Source organism: Pavona decussata, unplaced genomic scaffold (assembly GCF_977016875.1).
Source record: "Pavona decussata unplaced genomic scaffold, jaPavDecu1.1 SCAFFOLD_330, whole genome shotgun sequence".
Taxonomy (NCBI): Eukaryota; Metazoa; Cnidaria; class Anthozoa; order Scleractinia; family Agariciidae; genus Pavona; species Pavona decussata.
In genome coordinates, this window is record NW_028145718.1 from 1,445,488 (window position 1) to 1,457,221 (window position 11,734).

At 36.9% G+C, this 11,734-nt stretch overlaps 1 protein-coding gene across 1 annotated transcript; it reads left to right on the forward strand.

The window, feature by feature from the left end:
- Positions 1 to 118: 118 nt before the first annotated feature.
- LOC146453515 (uncharacterized) lies at positions 119 to 11,532 on the forward strand. The gene is made up of 3 exons (XM_085096587.1): positions 119 to 183; positions 8,865 to 9,174; positions 11,355 to 11,532. The coding sequence occupies exons 2-3, from the start codon at positions 8,879 to 8,881 to the stop codon at positions 11,530 to 11,532; spliced, it is 474 nt and encodes a 157-aa protein (XP_084952713.1). The 5' UTR covers positions 119 to 183; positions 8,865 to 8,878.
- The last annotated feature ends 202 nt before the right edge of the window (positions 11,533 to 11,734 follow it).

Sequence of the window (11,734 nt, forward strand, 5' to 3'; positions counted from 1 at the left end):
AATAAATTGTTATTGCTGTTGTACTACTCATAAACCACAGGAAAGCGATTGGTACAACTCAGTGGTGGTTAAATTTATTGCTTTTTATTCCATTTTTGCTTTACTCTAGATGAAATAACTGTTTGCGTCGATCACAGAATTCGTGGGACATTTAGCGTATGTTTCAACCCAAACATTTTTGAGGTGAGCAATTCAGTTATTCAGTTAATTATATTGCTAGTCAGAAATCCCATTCAAGCAACCATTGTATTATTTGTAAATTTTCAATATCTATCCAAATTAACTATTAATTTGGATACCGAAGATATTTTGAAATAATATATTCCTGACAAAATCAGCATTATTTTTTACCCTTAAATAATACACAATATAATTAATAGGTAATACGACTACATGCTTGTCCACTTTGGAAATAATTGGTTTCAAAAAATTCCTCGGACTGCCAAATTGGACGAGGCCGTTCTCATCCAATTATTTCCAAATTGGACAGCATGTAGTCCTATTGCATATACTAACTAAAGAGTGATTTTTAAAGCTCTCGTTCTTCCGACAAATTACACAGCTGAAGAAAAAAAAAAAGCAACAGAGTTAGGACGTGGTAAAATAGTATGCTAAAAAATAAAAACCAAGAAGCTGTAGTACGATAAAAAGAACTTGAATTGCCTTAAATTAAAGTTCAGTTTTGCTTAATGACCCCTTAATTACCAAGGTACAGTTTGCACATTCAGTTAACAACGATCTCACTGTTTATCAGGCGCCATTATTAACTGAATATGGTAATAGGACTAAAGTGAAATCCAATTCGATCTGTAATAAGCACACAAGTGGTCTCATTTGTCAGATACAAATTACTTCCGGTGACGCTTCAGGCTGCATTGCGTTCTGGTTCGTTAAGTCCCTAACTACTCCAAGAGAGCGCGCGTTGGATCGAGTTCGCTATAATTATCGCGCGAATGGGTTAAAATGTTACTTTGATCAAGCTGATTTCAATTTGCAAGAACTAGGTGAGAAATCTGTTATTCAGCAAACTAATCAGTGATTTTTAATCTCTTTTTCTTCCAACAAATTACACAGCTGAAGAAAAAAAAAATTATATTTACTTTATTTCCCTTCTTCAAGGTTCTACGTATATCTTGAACCTTCCTTTATCTTGGAGGTTCTGTGCTTTCCTGACCAAGTTTTAAAGTGCCCCTAATCCCTATTTTTTTTAAATCGAAATAAAACTCTTTTTGTTTTGGATCATTTTGGAGAAAAAATTTTAGCCATTGGACTTTTTCTTGATTTTCTGTGAATTTTCAAAGCTCGTAAAATTGCCACCACTTTGGTTCATGGCCGTGAATTGAGGAGAATGGGTCTAGTTGTGGTCTGTGACGTCAACCGGGGAAACATTGTTTGACACTCGAAGCGGACATTTAGTGTGAAAGCGGAGTTATTTGAAAGGTCTAAAATGCCAGATATCGCGAAATAGATGTGTTGTAATTAGTAACTGTAACAAAACTAGCCTGTGGACATACTGTGAATGGTATTTCCGTTCATACGATTCCTTTCTTTGGCGATTTGTGCCCGGAAGCGAAGAAACGACGCTAAATATGGGTGGACTTTGTGAAGACAAAACGAGCTCAAAGGGAACCTACGAAGCACTCAGCACTCTGTTTGCAGCATTTCAAATCAAGCCCAAGTTGTTCAAAGAGCGAATAGTTATCTCTTTTCTAGTAGATAAATCGCTATCCAAAGGACAAAATTAATTCCTCGACTCGCATCATTTCGGTTGTTAGAAGCTTGGATACTGATAGTGTCATCCAGCCACTATCCAACGGATAAAGTTATTGGCGTCAAGGTGGGTCGTACAACTTTTTTTATCTTATAATAATCCACTGAATAAAACTGTTAAAAAAGACAAATGGCTGTTTGAACAAGCAACAATTTAGTTGAGCAAATAAAACAACCTACGTGGAAAAAAACTTTGAAATGTAAGAACTAAAACATGAAGAAAATTTTCTCAAAACAATTGATCGATGTTATTACTGGCAGTTTGTTTTCTGGGAAAACCACCCTTTGATGACCATTTTTTTAACATTTGCATGGATTCGTCAAGTCTTGGTAAACTACCTTGGAGAACAGTAATCATGGGGGCCTCGTATTTACCTTCAAAGTTGATTTAAAAGCGTTATTTATCGATCGCTTGACAAACATAATCGATCATCTTACGTATATGTGCGTAGGTCACTCAGCTCAAAACATAAGCTAGCGCTGCCTAAAATATTGGAATAATGTAGACATTGAGGCTGAAAGAAATGAAATCGAGCAATACTCTTTCTCAGAACTAGACGCTTACTGTTTGTTACTGAATTTTAAATGAACGTCGTCAAACGCTACATCAAATTTTTTTTCAGTTCGACAACATGCAGACCGCTGAGGAAACGGATACATATTATGACATAACGCGGTTAACACAGTCTATATACTGTAACATTTTAAGCGACTAACTTTCGTTGGTGTTTTAGAAAAAAGTGAATATACCGACCCATAATTAAGCCCGTAGTTATGAGCCTAAAGTGTTGCAGTATATAATAACTATTAATCTACCGACGACAAATAAGCCAGTATTTATTGGCCCAAAATGTTGCAGTATGTAACAACTATTAAACTACCCGACAGCAATTAAGCCCGTATTTATTGGCCTAAATTGTTACAGTATGTATTAGTAGCGGTTCGAAATTCGGCCGTTAGTTATTGGCCCAAAATGTTGCAGTATGTAACAACTATTAAACTACCCGACAGCAAATAAGCCCGTATTTATTGGCCTAAATTGTTACCGTATGTATTAGTAGCGGATCCAAATTCGGCCGTTAGTTATTGGCCTAAAATGTTACAATACGTAATAACAGCGGTTCTAAATTCGGCCGTTAGTTATTGGCCTAAAATGTTGCAAGTATGTAATAACAGCGGATCCAAATTCGGCCGTTAGTTATTGGCCTAAAATGTTACAATGTGCAATAACAGCGGGTCGAAATTCGGCCGTTAGTTATTGGCCTAAAATGTTACAGTATTTAACAGCAGCGGATCCAAATTCGGCCGTTAGTTATTGGCCTAAAATGTCACAGTATGTAATAACACAGCTGTTCTAAATTCGGCCGTTAGTTATTGGCCTAAAATGTTGCAGTATGTATTAATAGCGGTTCCAAATTCGGTGGTTAATTATTGGCCTTAAATGTTGCAGTATGTGATAACAGCGGTTCCAAATTCGACCGTTTTTTATAAGGCCTAAAATGTTGCAGTAATTAATAACACAGCGGTTCTAAATTATTCCGCCGTTCGTTATTGGCTTAAAATGTTGCAGTATGTATTTATAGTGGTTCCAAATTCGGCCGTTAGTTGTTGGCCTTAAATGTTGCAGTATGTGATAACAGCGGTTCCAAATTCGGCCGTTATTTATAAAGCCTAAAATGTAGCGGTATGCAATGTAAGGGGTTCCAATTTCGGCCGTTAGTTATTGGCCTAAAATATTGAAATGTTTAAGTGCGTTGATTATTGGGCTTGAATTTCATTGACTGCGTTGTTTAACATTATTTGGTGCTCAAATATCTTCCCGATTGCTTTGAATTGTTTCAACATGAATATAATTTTTGATAACCGAGAAAGGTCTGGCTGTCCAACGATTTTTAATATGTTTTGTTATGTGTTACCTAAGAATCGTTAAAGCTTGCCTTTGAATGCTTCAATTTTGCTTCCCAAATTTTGTAAGTATTTTTCATTAACACCTTAATGCCTAACACAAAGCTCCTTCAATTCATATAATCGTGAAGACGAATTATTCAGTCTGAGACCATACCCATTGTCTTTCTTTCCAAGTATGCCGTGTACAAGTGGTGATTAACATTCACATGTTGACATGATCCCCCCTGCAAGAAACAGACATGAACTCGTATCTTTTCCAAGCGTTTATTACTTAAAGTGGCTTCTCGATACCCTCCTCTTTGCAATATTATCCATGCACAGAAAGTTGTGTTGAATACTGCTCTTTAAGGTTTAATTTGATATAGGGGTTTAAAATGGACGCGCTACATCGCTTGGACAAGAGACACCTCTAAAGGTATACGGTATTAAACCTTACAGCCTGGCTTGCACATACGACGCAAGCATAAGCACAGGAAATTTTAATCCACTGGGAGGCAGACGATTTTTATGCATAGACGGACTCACACCAGTGGTGTGAGTGGTGTAACCAAGGCGATTGCTCAAACACCAATTAAGGCCAATAACTACTGGCTTATTTGCCGTCGGTAGATTAATACTTATCACATACTGTAACATTTAAGGCCAATAACTAACGGCGGAATTTGGATCCGCTTACATTACATACTATAACATTTTAGGCCAATAACTAACGGCCGAATTTGGATCCGCTGTTATTACATAATGTAACATTTTAGGCCAATAACTAACGGCCAAATTTATATAATATAATATAATATAATATAATATAATATAATATAATATAATATAATATAATATAATATAATATAATATAATATAATATAATATAATATAATATAATATAATATAATATAATATAATATCATATAATATCATATAATATCATATCATATCATATCATATCATATCATATCATATCATATCATATCATATCATATCATATCATATACAGATCAAAGTGGCCTAAAATGTCACAGTATATAGACTGCGATCACAACATATTATGTCCGTTGCCTAAACGCCCAATTATTTACACTCGATGTGTTCTTGTTATTTCATCATTTTCTAATCGTTTTCAATGATAACTGGTATGGTATTAAGAGTAATAAATCGTAATACCTTACGGCAAGTCGTTGCGTGTGTTATTTTTACAAATATCTCAATTTCCAAGCACGGAAAGCCAACCTAATAAAAAAATCTTTTTGAAGTGTAATTTCGATCTATATGCAGACACTGAGAAATGCTAACCGGTCGTTTCGCTAACGTCTTACGTCAGTTCGTTGATGTATTTTATTGGGAAAATACAACTTATACGTTTACAACTAGTAGTAATCAAAGATTATAGAGTGCGTTTGACAGCCCTAAGTTGTGCGATTGTACGGCCTGCGTGACTTTTTTTAGGTAGCTCTTTCGTCCTTTTATATCTGTACGTAATGTGCAACTACCAAGGTGAAATATTTGCAATAAACGAAGCTGAGTCTGAGTTTAACCTTGCAGCGGCTACGTTGTTTAAACTTAAAAATAATTTTCGGTCCGCCTGTCGCGTGACACCGTCGAACTTTAAAATAATGCACATCATTTTCGGTAAAACGAATTCAATCTTTGAGAAAAACGAAACTTACAGGCCAGCATACTATTTTGGTCTTCTTCTCAAAAGGTATTTTACCAAAATGCCGCGAAACTTACGCGACTGTATTGTATAAAGCCGTAAAAATGTCGAACTGTAGAGAGTAATTTGCATACAGTTTTGAAAGACATCTCAGGGCCAAGGTTATTCAGAGAGCGGATAACTGAGATAACTCTGTCCAGTGGATAAAATGTTCTCCAACCAACAGATTTTATCCGTTGGATAGCGAATTATCCGCTGGATAAAATAATCCGCTCTTTGAACAACCGGGACCTGATGTCAGTTTCTGATGCGTGTATATTTCAGATATGTTGGTATTTCGATTTTATACTAACGTAATACGGCACTCGCAAAACCTTGCGAACCTAGGGCTGGGTGAAAAGCCGTCTTTACTCGTATTGTAGGATCAAATGAGGAGATTAAAAGGTTTCTGAACATAGCAACGATTTTGATGAGCATAATCTTTTCGTAGTTCCACAGGCTAGTTTGCGGTTGAAATCTATTTCTGACCGGTGAGGGTAAAAGGGGGAAAGAGTTTGCGGAATGGCGTGCGGAATGGCATAATTATGCGAAATACGATTTACGCGGGGAATAAATTAACGGAAGAGCGCATCCTGTTTTCGCGCCAATTTTATAAGAGCAGCAGTTTTTTCGATGTTGCAGACTATTAAACAACCAAACAACAGATCGAGGATAAGAAAATATACGCCTGGGATAGAACATGTCCGATCGCTGGTTAGGAAGTGAGAGTGAAGAAATCGATGAAGTTTCGCATTTAAGGAACTAAGAATAAATTAAATTTCTAGTTGACAAAAAGAACGCGGCAGCGAGTAGCTTAGACAAAAAGCAACACCAGACTGGAGAAATAACATCAGTCCAAGGCCAAAACTATTATTTGAGAAATTTTAAATTTAAACTCGGTCATTTTATCAGACTCTTTGACGGTTACAATTTGTACAGCTCATGGGAAAAATATGTTCTACTTTTTCTCACCTTACATTTTCGTCGAGCGACGAGTACGCAAGTCACTTTTGAGCTGCTGAGCTAGCTACCTAGCTATCCAATACGGCGATTCAGGTAGCTATAGTTCATGTCGCTACTAAACATATCCGTCTTTAATTAAGGTCTTTCAGTGCCAGACGTCCCAACCTAAAATGAGATTTAAAAGCGAAAAAGCCCTGGAGCAAACAAGCAGATGACAAGTATGGTGTCTAATTATCGACACTGGTTGTGTGAAATGTTGTGAAACTATTCTTATCACAAATGCATTTTGGTCAAATTGTTCAGTCATTTTCCCGCTCATGATAAATGAATCATCGAGCATACATGGTATGACAATTGATCTTTTACCGAGGGTTTAAAAAAAGAGAAAAAAAATGTTTATTATTTGCCCTCGGTAAAGGATCAATCTTTGTCCTGAGAAGACTCACGCTGCCACGTTATTTTTGTCATGGAGTAAAGTGAACATGAAATTTAATTTACTACGGATTTACTCATAGTTCCTTGAATGCGAAAACTATAAAAAGTTTTCATCGCTTTCTTTACCCTAACTTCTTCCAAATCAACAATCAGACGATCAAATCCTCGAATTGTTGTTAATATTTAGCAAGAGTCCGCAGCATCAAAAAAGCTGCTGCTCTTATAAAATTGGCGCGAAAACAGGATGCGCATCTTCAGTTAATTTATTCCCCGCGTAAATCGTATTTTGCATAATTATGCCATTCCGCACGCCATTCCGCAAACTCATTCCGTCTTTTACCCTCACCGATTTCTGACACGACGAAATGTACAACGGGCTTGCAGCGCTGTCATGTTCGATGAATTTATTTCCCACGGAAAATTATTTTACTGCAGGCACAAAACGTGTAATTTCTTTAATGCGATCTTTCACAAAAAAGATTTCTGGAAGAAAGGGAACAGATTCTGCAGAGATATTTCCATCCAGTGAACATTGATGAACATTGAAGTTGAAATGTGATCCGGTAACTTTCCCGATGTATGCAAATTTTGCTCCAACAAACTGCGTCTGTCTTCCAGCCTGTTGCTGCCTAGCAACCTTCCTTTTGTCAGACGGCATTCCTACTTTGTTTTCCCTGTTGTCAGGCAACATTACGTTGCGATGTCATCCGCCCTGCAAAACATCTGTGGGGGATGCCAGATGTGCGTCCCAAGATCCATCCATCGATCGACGATAAAAAAATCTCGACTCAAAATCGTAACCAAGATTAGGATGGCGTTCTGCGAACGCAATTAGGGAGAAAAGTGTTTTTTAATTTTAAGACTTGGGTATCAAGTGGGATTGTTCCCTTCTAATTCTGCTGCCGCTTTCTTTCCAACTCACTGAACTTCAGTCCATAATGTATATTGAATTGAAGTCTCGAATGTACATTTGAATAAATATAAGTTTAGAATATACACTTTAAAAGGACTCATCTATCGCACTTTGCGTAAAGTAATTGATTGTAGCTCTACTGCATCGACGCAGAGTTGATATGTAAACAAATAAGCGATAAGAAAGGTACTTGACATTTAGGAAGCTTTAGTTTAAAAGGAGTGATCTATTCGTCTTGGCAAGTCTTCTCTGAGACTGATCTATACAAGTGGAATTTAAGGAAAGAAACAGATTAGAAATACAAACTAGCTCAATCAGTGTATATTCATGTACTAGAGAAATACGCTTTATATCAGGGGATCCATTGACAAGGAACTTAACCATGACTGTATATGCTCAAGATATGGGGAAAGTTATAAAACTGTCACCCTACTCGAGGGGAATTTTCCTTTGATCTTGTGATGTCTGACACGAGTGCAAATTACCCAGTAGAATCCACTCATTCAGTGCCCTTCAGTCGTCTCTCAAGCGACTCGACTCGCAATTATCTTTGGTCTCAATGTCATATTCCATGACATCTCTCACTCGTAATAAGTAAAAAGGAGAAACGTGGAGTTTTTGCGTGGGAGAATAAACACAAACGAGAAAAAAAAAAAAAAAAAAAAAAAAAAAAAAAAAAAAAACTCGGTTCCCCGGCTGACGTCGTCAATTTGTTGGGACCCAGACCTCTCATAGCGTGGTAGTGAACGAGAACATTGCAACGTGATGATTATATGAATTTTCTTAATTTTTGTTTTAATCATCTCCAAGTCGTTCACATTTTGTCATAATGCAAAAACAAATTTAGGGGTTAGGGGCACTTTAAGAATAGGCTGTCGGGTTTGCCTTTTCGCGGGCTTAATTCAGTGAACAATAAGCGAGGAACCGCACAACTAAAATGCTGCAGGTATATGCAGGATCTGTGAAAGATCTAATCAGCCAAAAATATAAATGACTCTGCAAGGCTAATCGGACTTCGTAGAAATCTTAACACGACAGCGACATGATAGAGACCAAACCCAGAATCAATGTTATTATTTTATTTGTGCATGATTGGTTAATTGTGGAACTTTAGGACTTTTGTTCTAATTGGTCACTTGTAATGTGCCATTCTTATAAAATTTATTGTGGCGCTTCGAATTTTCACAGATTTCTCGTATAACATGGAGCAGATCTACTGTGAAGAACTGATGGTATGTCGTGAATTCTGTGCAAACGGATACCTAGCTCTCATAGACCTGAATACCAAAGTGAATCTGTCCTACCACGGAATGAAGGAAGACTATGAACAAATAGCTGGCGAGTGGGAAACACTGGATAAAGAAACGCGTCCCAAGATTGAAGAAACCAAGGAATATTTCAGTCGGTTTAAGGACGACGAGCCGGAAGAAGCCGAAGTCGACAAAATTACGAAAGAAGCCGAACAGCGTAAAACGGAGTTTAAAACGCTTTACACGAGGTAAATAAATTAGCGGTTTTGCAGGTAGTATTCATTATGGAACGCAAACGACGCTATAGTTTACTTTTCACACTTTTTGAGCTTCGCCGATTCTGTGGTTTTGCTTTATGGGTTTCGGACAGTGGACAAAACATGGCTGAGATCGATTTTTCAAAAATTGTCTTTCTTTGAGAAAAACTGAGCTCAAAATGGACATGAACTTTGTAGATTGTCAGTAATGGGTCGCTTTTCTCTACAGATCAGAGCGATGTTGCCTCATCAGCTTTACATATTGAATTAAACACACAACAGAAAGAAAAAATTGTTACCACAACATTTAACGTAACGTCTCAAAAGGGTAGACCACCTTTCAGACCACCTTGAAGCTATCCAGCTAAATTTTGCATTTTGATTTGGAAAAGAAACCATCCATGCCACCTCAAGGAGAAGGTTGGATCCAATACTTCTGAGCGGTTTTTACGGAAGAACATACGTATTCTCAGCACAAATTTCACAATATTCTTGATCTGTCTCCTCGCTTTTAATGAATGTTGTTGTTTTTTTATCTTGTTCTCTCCTGTAAAATGAAGGATTCCTCTATATTGCAAACTATTTATATTCCACGAAGAATACCCTTAAAACCGACACAAATTGTATTTCATTCAAACGCTAATTACGGTTAGTTAACACTGTGACGAAAACATGAACAATCCATATAAAATGTTTGTTTAGCTCTTGGCTAAAGAAGCCATAAAAGATTTTGAAAATCTGCCGGTCGTGCGCGGAGTGTTCTGTTTAAAACAACTGGTTGGTTTTCTTTGCACAAAAAGTGTTCAGACCACCTGTGGACTTGAGTCAAAGACAATTAAATGGTTATCCTTTAAATTGACAAATAAGGCTTAATGGCAAGATATCGGGTTATCGCGGCTCATTTCCCTCCGCGTACATCTACTTGAATATTTCAAGAAGCATTGAAACCAGAAAAACAACGATAGAGAGTCGTTACTGGACAACTTCTCAAAACTTTGAATTTTTTCCGATTTCGTTTGAGTCTCTCCTGGCGATCAACCGCTGGCCATAGAGCCTGAGGACTCCCCTAACCACTACAGCTCGTTTCAACGCAAGCATCTTCACCAGTTCAAAATGATTGCGTCAAAACTGTGCACGTGTTTTTGCATGTTCTACAAATGTTATGTATTAAACAAACAAATGGACCACCTCTGGAGCCTTCTTTAACTTTGCAGTATAGCTGTGCTATTTCCGTATTGAAATTTCCGAGATTTGTGACAATCTGGAAGCAGCGCACGCACAAAAATGGCGTCATATGCGTGCTTTATACTCTCACAATGAAACGTTTCACGAGCCGTTTTAAAACGCGCTATATTCCATCAAGGTATCGTAACTTTACTGAACCAGACAACGATTATGTTCCATCAAAATGATTTAAAATATCACAATTAAATAGCGGAGTGGAAACAAAGCCTCTAACTTGAAACAAACTGAGATCTTTAATATTTTGTTTGCTAACAAAAACTGCAACTTAAGACAACAAAGCTCCAACAAGTGATTTAGTATTGCAAACACAGAAAGGCTCAAATACGTAAGTGTAAATGACAAAACCTTAATTAAATTTTAATTATTACTTATAAGGCTATATATAATATGTCACCTAGCTATATTAGTAACTTAGTGTCTATCAAGTCATGTTCCGTTTATTCCCTTAGATCTAATTGTTCATTATTTCTGGACCGTCCCAAGGGGCACATGCTTTTCACATTAGGTGCTCGTTCTTTCTATGCTTCTGCCCCCACACTGTGGAACAGCCTTCCAGCAAATATTCGGGAAATTACATCACTTAGTATTTTTAAGAAAAAACTTTAGACTTATCTTTTAATTTAGCTTACTACAAGTTAATCTTAGCAATGGCATTGGGGGTGGTCAATTGTTTATTTTAGTATTAGTTTTTATTGATATTTCTTATAGTTCTTTATAGTTATTATATTTTTATATAAAATTTTTAAATTCATGTAAAGCGCTTTTGATCATTTTAATGTTGAAAGGCGCTATATAAAGTTAATAAATAATAATAATAATAATAATAATAATAATAATAATAATAATAATAATTGTTATTATTATTATGATTATTATTCTTATTATTCTTCTTCTTATTATTATTATTATCAATGTTCGTTTTTCAGACACAATGAGATGTTAGCGCGAGCGCACGTGGATGCCCAAATCATGGAAAAGCGCCGTGAATACTACATGAAAATGAAAACCCAAATTGTGTCGCACGGAAAAAACGCTTTGATTGCAACCGTGCTTCTGGGCAGTATCTTGGGCGGTTGGAAGCTTGGATCACGTGGAATGGCATGATGCCCCCCGTGGTGTTCGGCGTTTTAATTGGTGTGGGCATGACACTGGTAATTGCAAGTGGACTGACGTACGCCATTTTCACCGCTGTAGCGGTAACAGCGGTGAAGAAAGGGGAAGCGCTCCGAACACGGTTTCAGGACATGGATAAAAAAATCGACAGGATTGCCGGACAATTGTACGGTGTACATTTGCTGCTGGATAT

Excerpts from the sequence above, each read along its gene's own strand:
- LOC146453515 (XM_085096587.1), top strand. The coding sequence starts at position 8,879 with ATGGAGCAGATCTACTGTGAAGAACTGATGGTATGTCGTGAATTCTGT. Across the intron at positions 9,175-11,354 it reads TTTAAAACGCTTTACACGAG|ACACAATGAGATGTTAGCGC; the intron begins GTAAATAAATTA and ends TTCGTTTTTCAG.